At 39.4% G+C, this 18,217-nt stretch overlaps 2 protein-coding genes across 4 annotated transcripts in view; one reads left to right on the top strand and one right to left on the bottom strand.

The window, feature by feature from the left end:
• The window catches only part of LOC135076870 (autophagy-related protein 16-1), a 190,936-nt gene that overhangs the window by 26,973 nt on the left and 145,746 nt on the right, over nt 1-18,217 (top strand). The gene's annotated exons all lie outside the window — the stretch shown is intronic.
• The window catches only part of LOC135076869 (uncharacterized), a 67,766-nt gene that overhangs the window by 4,768 nt on the left and 44,781 nt on the right, over nt 1-18,217 (bottom strand). For both annotated transcript variants that reach the window (XM_063971344.1, XM_063971343.1), the window contains 3 exons: nt 5,763-6,152; nt 5,061-5,221; nt 2,843-3,044 (listed from right to left, as the gene is read on the bottom strand). In XM_063971344.1, coding sequence (XP_063827414.1) covers nt 2,843-3,044; nt 5,061-5,221; nt 5,763-6,145 — 746 coding nt within the window. In that variant the 5' untranslated portion in view covers nt 6,146-6,152. The remainder of the gene's footprint in view (nt 1-2,842; nt 3,045-5,060; nt 5,222-5,762; nt 6,153-18,217) is intronic.

An 18,217-nucleotide genomic window follows, 5' to 3' on the forward strand; every position in this document is an offset into this window, starting at 1 on the left:
AATGTCCAGTCGTGCAGTCAGCGGGGCCGCAGTTTTCCGATTCCAATAAAAGTAAAATATTTTCGAAGGGTTCGGAGCGAACAATATGTGTTTTATCGGTTATTGTATCGTGAAAGTAGGAAGCGATAGGGCAGACCGCTCCCACACCGCGCCGTCCGCGTCTTGCTGAATATTTGCCAAATGTCGTGACCGCCGACGATCGCGATGCGCGCCGCCCGGGGTGCGCCCGGGTTGCTCGCGCTACTCTCAATGGAGATACGACGATTTGTACCCAACGGTACACGTGTCGAACTAGTCGAGACCACGTAAAATCGCGCAATTCATTCCAGTCGCCGGCTCTAACTTTAATCGCCGCGCCTCCGCCGTGATGTTTACACTAACTTCAACAACGGACTAGACTGCATAAGTAATATATTCGCTGCAAATACAGCTACGATTTTATCATGCAAGGTTCATGACTTGAGTTAACAACATCATATTCCATGAATATTATTGAATGGACCGGCTTAATAATGCATCCCTAAAGATGAAAGTAGAAGTTTATAAACTAAAGGTCGATTTCAAATTGGAGCCAGTATCGACTCGGATGCGGTCACGATCTTTGCGGGGAAAGTTTATCTTAATGTGTGTCTTTCCCTTGCGATCTCGACTTATAATGCATAGCAGAGAATGAACAATGATATTAATGGCCTATTGGAATTGGAAAGTACTTCCTTATAGCTCACTTATTCATTGTACTTTAAGGTTAAGCCGTAATGCATACATAACATCCTATGAGCTTAATCCTTAAAAATCTAACCGGAAAAATTAAATCATTTTTTCTGTCGATGACGGTCATTATACAAAGACATGCAGTTATGGAAGTAACTAACAACGTTGTTCAACTAAACTCGCCATCAGAAATACGTGTATCGAATGTGAGCGTCAAACCTGCTATACTATTTATGTTAATGATATCAAAAACCTTACAAGGAAATAAACACAATAGGACAGTCATGTCTTGGTACATTAGACGCCTGAGACGCGGCCAGCGCAATTGGCCTCCCTGCTTTGTATATAATGCTCGTTTGTAGAATTCAGAAACCAAACAGTTACCAGGAAGAGCCGTGACTTATCTGCACTGGCGCTGTACCGAGCGAACACCATTTATAGCGACTCGCTGAAATCTTGAAGCGAATTGATTGACTTTGCTGTACCGTAAATGAATGATGACTTAAAACATACACATAACTGTACGTAGTGTCCGAGTTTCACACGGTCGAAATTGAATCGAGAAATATGAAACCCTTCGTCCAAAGACAACAATAAATGGTCATAAATTGAGTTCATTTATAACATGACTTCGGCTTTGTCGAGTGCAAGTCGCAAGTATAATAAAGTCATGACGCGCCGTGTCTGTTCGATTAGTGCGATTGTATTGAGTAGTACGTCTAAACTTCTTTTAGTCCTAACTAAACACGCTCGTAAATGTATGTAAATAAATATATCTTCTTTACTTAGAAGCGTATGAAATACTTCGCAATCCTTAATTAATTTCCTGGTGATAAACTGCATTAACTATCCGTTTCATTATTGATATCGCTCTTTATAGTAATTTAATCGTCCTAATTGCTCGCGAATTACGTTTCACATTAAAGTATCTCCAATCCGATCCGATATAATTAAGTTTCGTAATTTTAATTACCCAACTATTTGCAATGATACCTCAGGATTGTTAATTAGTGATTAGAATGGGCGTGCGCTGCTGCTCTGCCTTGATATACTGCTTTTATTGTTTTTCATGGAATTACAAAGCCTTAAGCATGTTTGATAAAAAGAAGCATCTGTAGAAATTCCGCTAATTAAGCTCCGTTTAGTCGTTTTCTGTAGTCTATTTGATATGGCATTACAGTTGGCGAGTTTAAATACGCATTAATAAACATAGTGATACCTATTTGCACTAATGGCTAGCGTTTTAAACGTCTGGGGAGTCGCGCACTGTAGGTCGTGTCGGGGCAAGGAGCTCGCGGGTCATTCATGTCTCACTCCGCCCATAGAAAGCTCTACTTTGTACATTTCTTGTGCACTTTTAATTTATCTGCGTACTCGGATTTACTCGCTTCCTCCATAAATAACTCGTCAACGCATTCATACAGAATATATTCATGGTTAATAACTTCATAAGCTGATATGAGGAAGAGCTCTTAAAATTTCCATATTCGCGGCAATCATACTAGAAGCCGTGCAGCAACTATGATAGGCTCTGTAAGAGTAATGGCGCAGATCCTCTGGTTCCTGGCCTTTTGAATTGAATTGACTTAACATACTACGTGAATCATAGTATAAATCTAGCTTTTCCTTTTCTAAATATAAGATACTGTACACGCCTATTTTTATAGTCGGACTTCGTTAGTCGTAAAATTCACCTGCCGTAAATATTCCCGTTGACTATTTATTGGAATACTTCTGAATATTACTATTCTGATGTTTTATATTATGTGCAATGCGGACTTGCCGGTATAGTCTGTGGGGGACAACTTGTAACCGCTCGATGCTATAAGGAATGGAGGCGATTTTAATAATTTTCTACCACTTCCTTCTATTGTGGTTTCGCTTTGGTGCATACGTTTTATGTTTATATCCATGAGAAAAGTATGAACTGTCATAGGCTTGCTGGGCTTTATTCCTTGAAACCATGGTTATTGACAGTTACATTTTATATTTTTTACACATTGCTTTAATAAAGTGTCACAATAGGTGCCAATTATTTCGAAGTCAATGTCCAATACACTTTTTTGAAGTGACGTTTCTAAGACGGGCGATTCAAAAAAGCACTGTCACTAAATTCACACATTTTAAATACCTGCAAACAAACTCGTTCTCCCCTAGGCAGAGGTCCAAGCACATCTGCCTAGATCCAACGGTGTGGGTCCTCTTGCCTCTTCCCTTCAGGTGGTACCCTCGGACGCGGTCGAAGCACCACGCGCGCTCGCAAGGCCTGACTCCCAGGCATGACTTCTGGGCGTAGATTGTGAAGACAGGGAACTGGGATTTTGTTAGAGCACCTGTAATGAACACGTTTGTTATACTAGATTGTAAAGCATTTTGAAAGGTATGGTGTTAGGAATAAAGACGCGGTTCCTGTAGCGCGCAGCTTTTAAGGGACTGATTTGAATCTTCTCTTATTTCACTAGCTCGTAAAATAACAACAACGTTGTCATGTTTTATTATTATCATCTCATGACTCTTGACTTGACCATGTATTGTAAATTGTCGGTGCACAGAATTACAAACCCGGATACATTAGCGATATTATTGGGCACTATTATTTCTAAATGCAAGAATAAGGACGTTTTCTATTAAACACGCATATCATCATTATATTCTTCATGCTCCAACATAAGTGTTCTGGGTAAAGAGGCGTTCAACCTTAGCGAATCCAGTCTACGTCTAGGCACGGGCGGTGTAATTGGATCCATACGCCTATTTCGCTATTAATGTTTTCAGTATTTGATTCACCAACCGCTATTGACTTTATTCTGGTTTAGTATAGCGTATGCACTGTGCAGTTATTTTAATTACCGTCTTAATATAATGCGTGTATCGACTTCATGTATGCCTATTAGCCGTAATCGCGAGGTAATTATAAATCTAAATATATGGATCATCCCTTGTCGTACAAGCGACAGAGATTTTATCTTATCTGATCGCGATAATATCGCTTCGACGCGAGTGTTAGCCGGTAAAAACCGAGCAAATAGGTCCAATCGTTTCATAAAACACGAATCATCTTTTATAATACGAATGCTGTTCGGTTAAGAGGTCAAGGCGCGTTCCACTAACTTGTGTTAATATAATAGACGCGGTCAAGTTTTCCTTTTCGCGGTGAGAGTATTTTTTCCAAATAAGGCCTGATGAGCAAGCACCGGCATGCCGTTATCGGCATTCAAATGATGTGTGAGAGCAAAAAATCGGAACGCCTCACTTGTTTGTGTGCTCACACGTCTATGTCGAACAAACGAGAGTATATTGGCTCCATTATTGTGCCACCTGCTATCTGCCCCGGTTATAGCTTACGATGTGCGCATGATTGTTCCGTTATTGTTCCTCTATTCACATGCATAATCACTTAATCTTCGTTCGTGTTTTGGAACGGCCGCGTCATGTCCCAATTTTTATCCCACTTAATGAATCAAATAAGGTATTGTGTGTGCGAATGCACTCGCAATACCGTTTTATAGATTTACGAAGCGTGTATTTCTACAGATGCTAGCGAGTGTTAAATAATTTAATTGACTTCAGATCGCATGTTTTACATTTATTTTATCATTATAAGATAAAAACTGTACGTGTGCTAACACAAAAATAAGTAAAGCTTACTCAAATGGAAAAAGTTGAAGTTAAAAATGTTACGAACAAGCTAGTTTATAAAATGTAAAAAAAAATAAAGCTCTGTTTCAAAATGACACGTCAACAGAAATGACGTTATAAACGGCCTATTGTGTCTTGTCACACTCTTTTAAGTCTTCGATCACGACCAACTCCTTTTTTGTCCCCTCGCATATGCAAAACTTCTCTATCAATTATCTGCCTCAACATTAATCCACAAAGGAATATACTTGTCACATTTTTTACAAATGAAATTCGATAATGTAACTTTTTTACTCGTTACCGATACTAGCCGTGTATGTCATCGATACCATTTACATTAATATTTGTGACTTCGATCTGATTACGATCATCAGCTTATTAATATTTAATGAGCAAAAAGCAGTTTGACGATATATTTTATTTTTGTTTACATTGTATGAATCATTTGTCACAAAGTAATAATGATAAAAAAGTTTACTGTTCTATTTTTCGTTTTTGCGCAATAAATAATTCAAGACCTTGGATCTGACTGCATAATGAACAACGTTGCAGTCGTCTGCGCATTTTGTTATGACAATTCAATACACATAGTCTTGTCAAGCTCCACGTACAGATGAATTCATATGCAAACACATAGATAGGTACTGAGGAAGATAGTATTGATCAATCATATCGCGGTTGATGTGTCGTCAGTCATGATTGTCACTCACCCGGCAACTGGTCCGCGTCGGAGCCGAATAGCACGCAGAGTCCCGTCTCGTAGTTGACGGCGCGACAGGTGTCGTTGGCCTGGCACTGCTCCAGGCAGTCGGTCAACATCAGAGTGCCGGGGATGTCGTCGAGTATGTGCGACGGCGCCGAGAAAACGTACCTGTGCATGACACGCCACACTGTTAACATGATATGCGACCTGCGCAATGCCAGCCGCGACCGCCGTTAATTGACGGCGCTTTGCGCGCGCGCAATATGTAGAGCTGGTTTGAGCGTGAAATGAGATATATTCTTATCTTTGGATTTATTGGGATCGCTTAAACACTGACTCGTTGATGTCTTTTTCAAGATTAACAATTTATTTGCCTTTTTTGCGTCCTCATCAAGTGGTATTTTAATAACCGTGACTTCACGCCTGTTAAAGATTTACTTTCATATTACGAGCGTCTTAGAACTGATTTTCATTAAATTATAAAGATTTTATTCATACCCGATAAAAGATTCTAACTAAGATGTTTTTACAGAAATGGTCAAGCTACTTTCATGATAAATATCTCATGAGAAAAGTGGGATCTTGATAACTTCACTCCTCGTACCGTTGCGTCGACTTAGCAGTCTTAATTACCCGCGCAATTACCGGTCAGTACTCCGCAAGTGTTCTTCGACATTAAAAGTGCATAAGGATGTAATTGAAAACTTACCCGGTCACGAGTTCAAATCCAATCATCTCCGGGTCGCATTCCTCGAGCGAGTTGGCGGGCGCTGAAGGAGCTGACGCTCCGCTGGGCGCTGATGGTGGAACTCCACCAGACGCGGTTTCAGGGACTGAATCGTCTATCTCATCTGGAGCCTCGTCTGTTGTTTTCGGGGGTGGCGGGGCTCCCGGGTTCTTGTACTCCTGCGGAGCCGACACCACCGCGGGCTCCGGCGACCCAGACTCCACGGCCAGGTTGTCTTGCGGCGGCGCCTCTGCCGCTGATCTGAGCGTACCCTCAAACTTTTTAGCAGCTTCCGCGGCGTACGCCACTAACACTAAACCGATTAAAAGCCGCATTGTACTCTTGCTGAGAGGCCGTGGCAACATTTGTTATCTGTAACAAAAGACGTGTTGATTAAAAAAAGCTTACGACGCTTTAATATCCCTACCATAATTGCATGGGAAGTTCAGAAATTATCGTGTATAACGACTCAACTTTATGCACGCGAGCATTCATCGTGAATTTAATAAAATCTTCCGATATCTTATGGCCAATATCAAGCGTCGTTTACCGCAATAGATGGGTGGCGATGATAGGTAGTATAAAATTTCCGTGTCAGTCTTTATCCGTGATACCCACTAAATTGAGAACCGAGTCAGCAAGTACAGTACCTATATTGTTCCCTGTTTACTTTGCGAATTTAGCACAACGTTCTTAACACTCGTAAAATAATTATCTTCCAAGCATACGTGATCATCTGATGAATGTGTGAGAATAAACAATTACGATCTCTATCTAAGGGCATTAACTGAATAATTGCTACAAATTGTAATTAACTTGCTAGTGAACTGTAGTATATGACCTGTAGTTCACTACAGAAGCTCGTATTAACCGTATCATTACGTAATCATACCGAGATACAATTTTCTGAAAAACTCACACAAGGAATGAATCGTGAGAAAAATCTGCACCATGTATTCACATTGGATTGTTTGAAAATTCACGAGGAAAATCTTGGTGCAGTTCAAATACTCCTCCTACCCAGATTGTATGTTTCTTGCTCTATTTTCAAGCGCCTATTGTTGCCTTTTTGCCCGCTTTGAATTAGGAATGTTGAAGAATGAATTTTTGTGTTAAATTTATCTGTGTTTCTTTTTTCGAATTCAATGTAAAATGACAGGTTTTTAGTCAAAATTAGAATCGGCGGCAGGCAGCACGTCACGCTCACGTCTCACGCCCAATGTTCGTAACGGTCTGCCTCTGGTGACCACTTCGTGGTCAACGGTACCACTATTCCGAATTCATTGTAAAAAAAATATTGGTTACGACCCAAGCATTACAACAAATTACATATTGTTAACAATCATTGCTGTCACTTGGTTTTATGTAACTTAACATAAGTTGCAAGTTTCTGTTATGTATTAGATAGAATTATGTTCAAATCGTATCGATTGTTAAATAATGAAAGATATTAGTTGTCTATGTACAGATTTAATATTATCAATTAAAATGTTATCGACTTTGATTATTTGTACAAAACGTACATCTTAAAGGTTTTCAATAATGTATCTTGATATAGTATACGTATAAATTCATTGTTATGTGCAGTGTGAGTTAATAACACCGTTAATATTATCGCTTAAACGGCTGCAATATCTAAATTGATTTAGAACCATTTAACAGTTTGTATATTAAGCATTGCTTACTTAACCACATTGGCCACGGGCAATAATATCGTTAAGGCGTCTAGTTATATTAACGCCTGTTTGATCTTTACTGTTGATTGAATTTACAAGAGATGTTGTAATTATTTATGTTATTACAGCCCCACAAACAGGGGCTAACGCATAGCAATGCATTCGCACGCCTGAATGATATAGCCCGGGGAGACCTTATTCGTTGCAGGCGTCGCGTCGCTTTAGGCGCGATAGTAATTTGATCTGCATGTCTATCATGAAAATTAAATTATGCGCTCATAAACGTCTGCCCTATGTCACAGATACCGGTTCCAACTTTTTTCTTGAAGAATAATCCAGCATACCAGCACATGCTGCCGAGCACAAGAAATATTCTATAAATAGATCTACCGTAAATTTTATTCCTTTTATATGTGAGCCGATAACTTAGGTTTTCCGCTGCAATCTTGACTTTAGTGAAATTTATTAGAGCATAACTCACTGTAGCTGCTTCCTCACGGTAACGTAGTTGTAAAATTGTCCAAATAACCCCGCGATCTGATGTAACCGCGTTATAAATGATCTCGTGCGCGGCGTCTAACAGTTTTCTAGAATAAACAATAAACATTACACGGGAACGGAGGCGAAACGTTGTTATTTGTCATGCTCCTCCCAGGCAGGGTTCACGCTGCAAAGTATTAATAAATAGGGCCTGACTTCGACGTCAATGGCGTGAAATAACAGGAGTTCCGAGCATGGTCGACCTTACCGGGGCAGGGTGTGCCCTACGGCCGGCTCTGACCTACACCGGCCTAGCAGTAAACCTGGTCATATGCTACGATCTCAATCGGCTCTCCTATGGCATTGAATGCATTTGATCAGATACTGATCGACCGCATTCTCCCGATGTAACCTATTTTAAAATGTCAATAAGCACAAGATATGCGAATGCATTACGATTCAAACCGGTTTATTGATTTCACTTATCAAACAAACTATCCATACGCTGGAATATGCCTCAAGATTCTGAGAATTTCAGTCTAGCGAACCGCATTTATGTTTGTATTTTTGTTGAAGGAATATGTTTATACCAACGTGGAAATACCAATAACGATAAATGCTAACTAGAGTCTGTGATAAAATGATTTTTGCATTTATTAGATTTATAATTCATATCGTTTGTGTCTAGACTATCTAGACTAGACTAATTCAAATAAAACTAGATAATTATAGTCTAGTGTTGATATACTGTATGGGTGATATAAGCCATGAGAGTTATGTTTAGATGGAAATGTGTTATTTGCTTCTTCGTTCAATTAAATTGCTTCTACAAAATACGTAGGTTCCGTAAAAGTTAATTATTATAACGAACCTACGGTTGCAACGAGAAACTCATCAAAGTAAAAGGAAATAACAAACTCATATCGATATACAATCAAATATACTCAAATAAATTGCGGTTTCATAAATACTGATATGCGATATAATTTGACTGAAAACAGTCTGATGGGTCAGCGCATCAGTGTGAGAACAAAGCGAAGAGTATTACGCCAACAGCGAAGAGCAATTTTCTAGCCCTTGCGTGTACAAGCCATATCAGTCGATATAAGAATCCATGTTATCTCATCTCCATAACATGTTAACTTGTTCAGAGGTCGTGCGCTATAGGATCACTAAACAGTACTCCTAAGTAGGCCATCAGCCTCTACCATGAGACCGAGGATGTCGTAAACCAGTCGCGTGGAAATTTTCTATTGACCTCTAGAAAGGCTAATTTCCTTTCAATAGTACCCGTAAAGATACGTTCTAAAAATAGTCCTGCAAATCAATATTAATAAATTCAATCAATTGCTCTGTATTCTGAAACGATAGACAACTTAGAACACGCATGCGCACCCTATTTCGATTAATAGATCTTTGAATATAATCATCTCTTTCCTTTTAGGTTAACAGACCCGCAAGTTCATACATATAAAGCCCTAAGCGATAGTAAAATCAAGTATTCTTATATCTTGTTAATATTAATTTTGCATCTATTTATAGTAACCGGTTGTTAGCCTCGTTTGCCCGAGTATTTCATTTTCACTTGACATCAAAAGTACTTTTAATTTGTTCGTTAACTATGATGATTGTTTCAACGATGCTATGGAATTCTTGAGACCTTTTAAAATATCGCAGTTTGTGCTCAGGGATGTCTAGTTTTTTTCGAGACTAGACATAAAATAAATTAACACAATACTCGGCGTGGTAGAATTGCTTGTAGGTACATATTTTTGTTTGTGTTTTCCTTTGTTAATATATCTGTGTGCAAGGCCGCATTGTAAGTCGCAGACGGCAAAAGAAAAGTTGAAACGGCTCCGGTATTTCTAGACAATGCTGTGTACATTAATGAAAAAAAGATTTTTAATTCAACAAAATGTTGCTAATGAACATGATGGGTAGCGTTTATTAATACAGACATTGAAAGATCAATCATCGTGATAGCGACGTTGATGGATGTTAAAAGAACAAGTAGTGTAGTGACAATGGGCCGTGGAAAGCATTAACTTTGATATTAAGGTCAGTGGTGTCATTGCGCGCTCGTCGGTTAAATAAAGACTGAATAAGGTGTAGTATCAATGGGAAGCAAATTCAGTTGTTTCGTAATGGACAATGTTGGCGATTAAAGGGAATAATGTTAGCGATACGTGTGGATGCGCCGTGTGGCGAGTGGTCTCAGCGCCCCGATCAGATGGGGTCAGCGCATTCAATGAGCCGGATGCCTCCAACCTGCTATTTACGTTTCACCATACCCGTACCTGTTGGCACACTATGGATGCCTTTTCTTGCACACGACGCTTTAGACCTCAAAATATGGTATTAATCTTATTACGATATAATAGGCCGCGTTTCAATGGGATACGGATACTTTCTGTGCTTTGTATGGGTTGGTTTATAACTTTGGGAAAATGCTATAAGCATGACGTTGTCGCACTGCGCTCTTTCACTCCATTAGATATTATGCTTAACGGATATATTACAATAATAGATGTTTAATCAAATTACCTATTTATTATCGAGTTAACACGTTTGTAATAGTTGTTTAGTGCAACGCCTCCGTTTCGTAGCAGGCATTAGTTTTATGACTCAATCTGCATGAAGACCGGTCGTTATCTCACAGTTTGAAGTATTTGATCTTGAGTCAAACGTCATATTTATGCGCGCGAGTATTTTACCTACATTGTTGTACTAAATTATACCTATGTAAGTGGGCAACGTATGTTCTACTCTAATAAAATATGTGTATAAGTAAATCATCTTTTAGATTGCAACTGGAAAAAATATCACTTAGATATGCTATTTAAAAGTATGAGCATCATGAATGAATATTACTTTATGCTGTGAACACTTTTTGTGCTTTTATCCTCTGACACACAGCTGCGTTACTTTTTTATATTCAGCACATATTATATTCTACAGACACATAAAAGTAATAAGAAAATATAAAATTTATAATTTAGGATTCGTTTTAGCGCGGTAATATAATAAAAGGAAAATAATTAGTACCTACTCTCATAAAGTTATAGTTTCGTGAAATTACGTTGGAAATTTTCAGATTTATTGCCTCGTCATTATTTTACAGCGGCAGATCACCATAAAAGTTGATTATACAAGTTATTTTTATACATCACTGGCACCGCCTTGTTGCAGATATTGATGCCTGTCAGATAACAATCGATATTCTTTAAGTCTCAATCTACTGGCCCGTAAACTATCGGGCGTGTCTATGACCAGCCATTAGCATCGTGAGAGTGCTTCGCGGATTTACATTGAATGAAATTGTAATTTGTTATGTCGTTCTCTAATAGCTCGGCGGTATCCTTATGTACTGACAAAGCACCGGCACCGTGCAACCCCGCCCTTACAAGGCGTCCGACAGCAGCCGTCAATGTCTCTCATTGTGTGCACCGAGCCTTTAGAAAAATACCACATAAATCCACCAAGAAAATCTATCGCTCAGTGATACTTAATCTCATCTTGTAACTAAGAATACATTATTCACTCTCCCAACTAGAAGCGCTTCAAATAAAATTATTATCATTGATCACCTGACAGCATTCCCCAGCAGAAACATCGTTTAAATCTTTTTTGTCATTTGGAAAACTCATGGATTCTAATAACATAAATACTAAGCCGGCAAATTATTGCAGTTTATTACGCCATTAATACGTGTAATGTGAACATTGAATATGACATTGCATTACGACCGTAGCTTTTAATGTGTTTCATGGTTACTGCAAATGGAAATGGGGAGAGTTCTAAAAATAACTGTTATTACTATCTCGTTGCTTTCTGAAGCTTTAAAATGTTTTTGTTCCAACGTTCATCTAGCTTATATTCGTATAATACTTCCGAGATTAGCTCGTCTCCGCATGGGTAACTCTCTAATGTACATAATTGCGTACTTACTTACAGGCCAAGTTTATAGTCAGTTGAGTAATTCTTATTATCACAATTAAGTGTTCCGCGAAATATTTATGCGAGTGAGCTAACATAATGGTACAGTTGCCAGCACGTGAGACTGTACATGTTTGAAGGAAAAACGCATCTATTCAAGTAACATAAGATGCAGCCGTGTTTAGTTTTGCGGGATGTCGTCCATACATGCGATTATTTGTTGCATGTATGTGAACACTTGTAAACAGTAATCGCGGGAAGGTGGGTAAATTAGATATTGGTTAGTTTCGCTTAGTCTCCTCGAGGGAGGTTAGTGGGTTGATGCGCCGGCAGCGATACTGCCCCTTCGTGATTTACATTAACGAGGGGATCTCGATTTCTCTGATCCCGATCAGAACCGTCTTCGACCCACAGCGACTGCCGCGAAGCCGCCTACGTGACCAGGTCGTAAAATTAATTCTAAATTGTTCAATTAAGACACCAGAAACCAACAAACAAACGTCCGTAATCTGTCTTACTGTCTGAATTGAAAGCCTTTTACTGTCACTCGGTGTCGCTCGCGAAAGCTGGTTAGCATATCATCAATCAACTTATGCAAATGATACTCGCTTACAACACAGTTGTGTGTTTATTCTCTACACTGTACGTGCGTTTATTGACGTTGATTTTTAAAATTCAAGGGAAATACATTTACTACACGAAATGTTTTAGTTTCGCAAGTTCATGATTGCGGTATACAATAAAAGCAAAAAAGGTAGAAAATTTAAATTCCTGAAGAATAAATATTTCATTTTTCTCGTTGGCTACATACAACTAAGTTAAACTCAAAAATTGATCTTGATAGCATTGCGGCTTACTTAGTAATAATAAAGCATTAAATTCCTGAAGAATTAAGCTTATAGAGTAACAAAAAGTCGGTAAAGTCGTCTGTAACAATGTATTGTGGTCGGCCGCGCTAAACAACATTACGAACGTGCAATACAAAAGCGCTATGAGGCTCATGCGAATCAAAAGTATAATATGTGTAATTTGAAAACATCGCAGTGTCTACACAATGTTCTAACTGAAATTCGTTTGAAAAAATAGCTCGATCGTGTCCAGAATGACTCTACTAATGATTGGTACGGCGTAAAACGTGCGATCTCAAATTACTAACGTATAATCCAGACCAGTTTTCTCTACGATTAATCATGCTAACTGAATGAGGGACTGCTCTCTAAATCCTATAATTTAAGGCATTGTTCACGGCAACATGGGTCGGTGCAGCAAGCGGAAGTAGGTTTTCGGTGCAGCCGTTGCATCCGCGTCTGCTTTGGCTTTCTTTGCCGGCCCTTAATGTGCACTGGCGGGCTACCTTCGCAATTGTTCTGTAATTTAATCTCGCACAATATAGTGGTTATTACCTAGGATCACAACACGATTGTCCTGTCAAGCGCTCGCAGGCGCACCTTGCGGTCGCTCGCTGTATTATCGGGTGCGACATCGCAATTTGTTTCTATTTCTGCCCACATCATCCTTTGTGGTGTTTTCTGCAATTACATTTATTTTACCTCGCCTTTGATTACTTTTGAGGGGGCTCAAACATTTTTTATTACCATTTATTTTATAACATAATGATACTCTTAAACTGAACGGCTGCACGCGTTCTTTATTGCTGTTTCTTTTACTAAATGTGCCTCCTCATGTGATAGGTTTTATTAAGTCATGGCTGTTATTATTTTCATTACTTCATCTTACGTTCGTTTTGTTTTTTATATTACTCGTCTTTCGTATGTAGTTATGTTCCGTATTTCTTTGGTTTTTAATGACACTCTTCAATTATTGAGTAATTGTCGACGATGACGGTGGCGTTTTATAGAACAAACGTTATTACTTGTTCAGCAGACAACATCCAAATATAATCCCGTTTGAAGTTAATAGTAACTTTAAAATGTATTCTGATAGATAAATTAGCTTTAATCGATATCTAGCTTTTTAATAAAAGTATAAATTGACTTGGCCCAGACATATAAGTAAATAATAGAAATAAACTCTTTACCTATGTCCATATTTGAAACAGCCTTTGCATTACTAATACATTTCTAGTTATGAACTATCTCAAAACAATCTAAATCAAAACATAAAATAATAACTGAAAACAATTACGTACTAGGATGTGATACTGTATGAACAGTAACTTGCTTGAAATAAAGCACAGCTACGCTGCGTTTATAAAGTACTATCATAACTTAAAAGATAAATAGGAGCAATAGAAGTTTCTTGTTTGCCTTTAATATCCACACCCGGCATGGTGTTCGTTACAAATAAGTTTACGTAAAGCACTCGCGCTTGTATTCAATTTATCTGGCGCTGGTGCTGACCGATTCATCTGCTTGATAACATCGATTTGTGCCATTAAAATTTATTTTATCGTCTGTGTACTCATGAGGTGGTTCGTAAATTTTGCCTAATACTGGTTTGTGTCCTGTCACATCCATGCAGGGCCGGCCGCATTGGCACCTGTTCCCGAGCGCTTGAGCCAACCGGTTCCACTTATCTCCCATACACCATAACTCTGCTGCCCCATACCTTACCGTGAATGCGTAATTTGTGTACCTACTTAACGCTATTAGAGTAAACGCCATCTTCTATATTATCTGCTTCGAAGCTGGAATTTACTAATATACGATTTTAAACAAACCATCACTTACGGTATTAAGATGTGTATACGTTTCGTACTATCATAATAATTCTGTATTGTGAGCCATCGAGCTGCGTGTCTCTTTGTGCGTTTTATTTATGCGCTTCAATAAAGTGTTTTGTTTTGCTTTTATTGTCACGTAGTATAAATGCTTCGGGTAGGTAAGTGATTTAATTGCAGCAACATTGTACGTGTGTGTGCTTAATAGAGTCATATTAGAATGCTATATCGGCGTGTACTCGCATCGTAATGTTTATTGAGCCGTCGCGGAGCCCTGCTATTTGTTAGGGCCCGCATGATGGACGCCGCCCGTCACGGCACCCAAGGGTGCTCTTGTTCTACAATCCCGAGTACCGCCAATAAGTTAGTCGAAAGCACATTTCACTCTAAATGAAATAAAGCAATAAATGCGTATAATAGAGGAGACTTGCACGCCGCAGGGCACCAGTTTCGCTGCGCTCGTTGGGCTCCGCGGTTTCTTTTATTTTCGATAGTATCTGCAATAGTTGAGTAAATAAACTTGGGATAGCCCCTCTATTTGCGTAAGTCTCAACGCGGATCGTTGCCATATTCAAAGAAAAACATGAAACCTGACGTATGATAGTATGAGCTAATTGAATGAACGTGGCCCGTAACAGAGCTTAATGGAAATCTGATAATGCATGTTGAATCCTCGTAGTGAAATTAAAAATAATTAATAAAAGGCTCTTCTTTTTAAAATTGCTCACCATTAGAAGTGTAGATAAATCTTTAGATTAAAATGAAGAATCTTAAAATAAGATAAAAATAATAATGGGAAAGTTTAATGTGCTGGGCGCTAATGAGTTTGAGCGGGAAATGGTTTCCCTTGGTTGTTTTAATGGCAATTCTTAGAAGTTTTATTGCGTGGTCTATTTACTATCGGTTAGGTAGAATTTGTAGTGTGGTAAAGTTCGTTGGAAAGTTAGTGCTGGGCGATTGCCATTGATAAATACCTTCCCGATTGGTCGGGCCTGTTAGAGCGCTTGTCACATTCCGATCGTCACGCCAATTTAATTGTGTGCAGCGGAAGGGCGCCGTGCGGCATGTCAATTGCGGCCTGCTTGCAGTAACAGTCGGCAATAAGGTTGCCAGATTTACTGAATCGCCTAAGATTGTTACATTCAAATTACACATTGATGCGATGCAATATTTAAATGTAAACACTCATGTTTCAAGTAAAATACTCAAGACTCGTTTCGAGATGGTTGATGGAGGATTTTTATCCCCGCAACCGGCAGTAAGTCCCCGTAATGCTATATTTCAAGCGATGTAAAGCATCACATGCGTGAGCTAGCCTGGCATTTATTGCCACTAATGGTTTTTTATGGCTCACTCATAAAGTTGCAGATGTCCTTCTCAGATTGAAAAGATGGATTCGCAACGATTCCATTTAGGAAGGATAGATAAAATCTTGCGACTGATTCATTTAGGGATGCGCAAACTCATATCCATTAAAACTGACGTGAATTACTTGTCTAATACCGACTGAGATTATTCAACATCCAACGTTGAGAAGATTAATGGTACCCATGCCCTTGGCGTGTTCCCATATTGACGACATTAACATAGACACGAAATAGCGATGCAATAAATAGTGAAAATGATCATGTACGAACATTAGGTTGATCCAGTTATTGATAAATGTCTCCTCCCACGTTTTCGTCCAGTATTTTGTCGAATTCCTATTACGCAAATGACACGATCCGCTCTGCAGGCGTCATTGCGGCTTCGGTCGTGCCGTAACGGCATCATCAATCATCTATAATTTGATTTCTATGCTCAATTATTGCGTTCGCGGAGGTCGAGGCGGCCGCACACTACTTCCCCGTATCCACTGAACCAGCATTACACAAAACAAATTGCGTAAACCTACGCAACTAATAACATTTCTCCAGACTCTGCGGAAACGCTACCGTACTTTATTCGCGATTGTTGTAATTTTCCTGTCATCAACTTCAACGAATCAATATCGGGAAACCCCGATCGAATATTGAGGAATTTATTTGCTGTTATTCAAGTCCGAAGAAGAGTTAATGCTATCTAATCTACGTCTACGAAAAGTAGACGTGTGCCTCAAAATTGGTGGGCATGTCACGTGGCTGCTATCACGAATTCTATTGATCGAACGCCGCACGATCGTCTCGCGGTCGTGCGCCATGAAACTTGAAAGGAACGTAAAATTAAATTCAGATTAAACGTGGTGACTCTACAAAACCTCTGTGGACTTATTATATTATACGTACGTCGAAAAAAAATCTAATGCAATTACTTCACGCGCAGCTCTAATTTGATCGGAGTTTTCCCGCGGCGGGCTGTGGACGTGCCGTCCGTCTCATTGTTGCGTTGCAACTAATGATGTTAGTGCGTCTGCAGCTTTCGAAGAGGCCGTAGCAAAACGGATCTTGACACTGTTTTTCCTCAACCGTGTTCTACAAAAGTACTTACATCAATTAATTTCGACGTTTATTGAAGCGGAAATAGTTATTTTACTTTAAATAGAACTTTAAGTTAATATAAACGTGCTTACCTGTTTATGACTATTTTGATTATTTTTTATTCGTTAAAATCTCACGTTAATTTTGCTTTGAACTACGCCAGTAAAAAAAATTAGTATAGCTTTTATATCGATGAGCTTTTATGTCTATGAGCTTTTGTACTGATTAGGTTTAGTTCGTCTCCGTATGCAATGTCAAAGAACTTCAGTGGCATCTGGGATATCGCACAATGGTTTGACGTGACGCAGGCGCGAGACATGATAATCACTGGTAGCCATGACAGAGGCACGCACGCGCGCCGGTCACGAGTACAGCCCCGGGTGACGCTGCCGCCGCCGAAGCTCCGCGCAAACCAACGACCTTTTAGACAATGATCTTTACTACTCCACAAACTAGGTAATATCACTCGCTTATTTCCCCATCCATCACAGGCCTGCATGACAGCAGCCGGCTGGTACACTTCACACAACGAGAACACGTGTTTTACTTAACGACATGGGGACAGCGCTAACGATGCACTTAGTGACCCGGTCAGGTGTTATCATTGTTGCTGTTTCATATGAGAGTCTATTGTAACGGCGGTGAAAAGTCGTGATTTGTGGAGTGTTTTTATTGCGCACGCTATGCACATTTGCGCAAGGGGTGGCGATGGCCGTCATATCAGCATCACGCAGCCGTGCAGCTAACTGTCCGCGAAGTGGTGCAGTGTAACGGTAGGCGCCGCGTTGCGCACGACCACTTCTGAGTCCGCGTGTCTGCCTCCCGCTCTCCTCGAACGAAATCGCCAAATACGCAGAAAATCCGAATTCGTCATCTTTTTTTTCGTTTCCGTCGCGCGCGGCCACAATAACAACAATAAGCTGTTCTCTGGTGTTGTAAAATACTGTTATCCATTAGCTCCGACTGCGACAAAATAAGTACGAATAAATTTTTGGTATCTACTCGACTTCAGCGATAACACTGCAAATGGTAGCCGTTTTCATTCGGTTTTCAATACATTCTCAATTCTGGTGTATCACCAGAAGAAAATCCAAAAGATTTTCTTTTCCCGAAACAATGTAAAATAAATCTAACTTTAATAACAATAAACTTTCTAGGAATGTTAACTGCAAATCAATATAAAACTTTTATCTTCTTTGGGAAGTTACA

This window comes from Ostrinia nubilalis, chromosome 12 (assembly GCF_963855985.1).
Source record: "Ostrinia nubilalis chromosome 12, ilOstNubi1.1, whole genome shotgun sequence".
Taxonomy (NCBI): domain Eukaryota; kingdom Metazoa; phylum Arthropoda; class Insecta; order Lepidoptera; family Crambidae; genus Ostrinia; species Ostrinia nubilalis.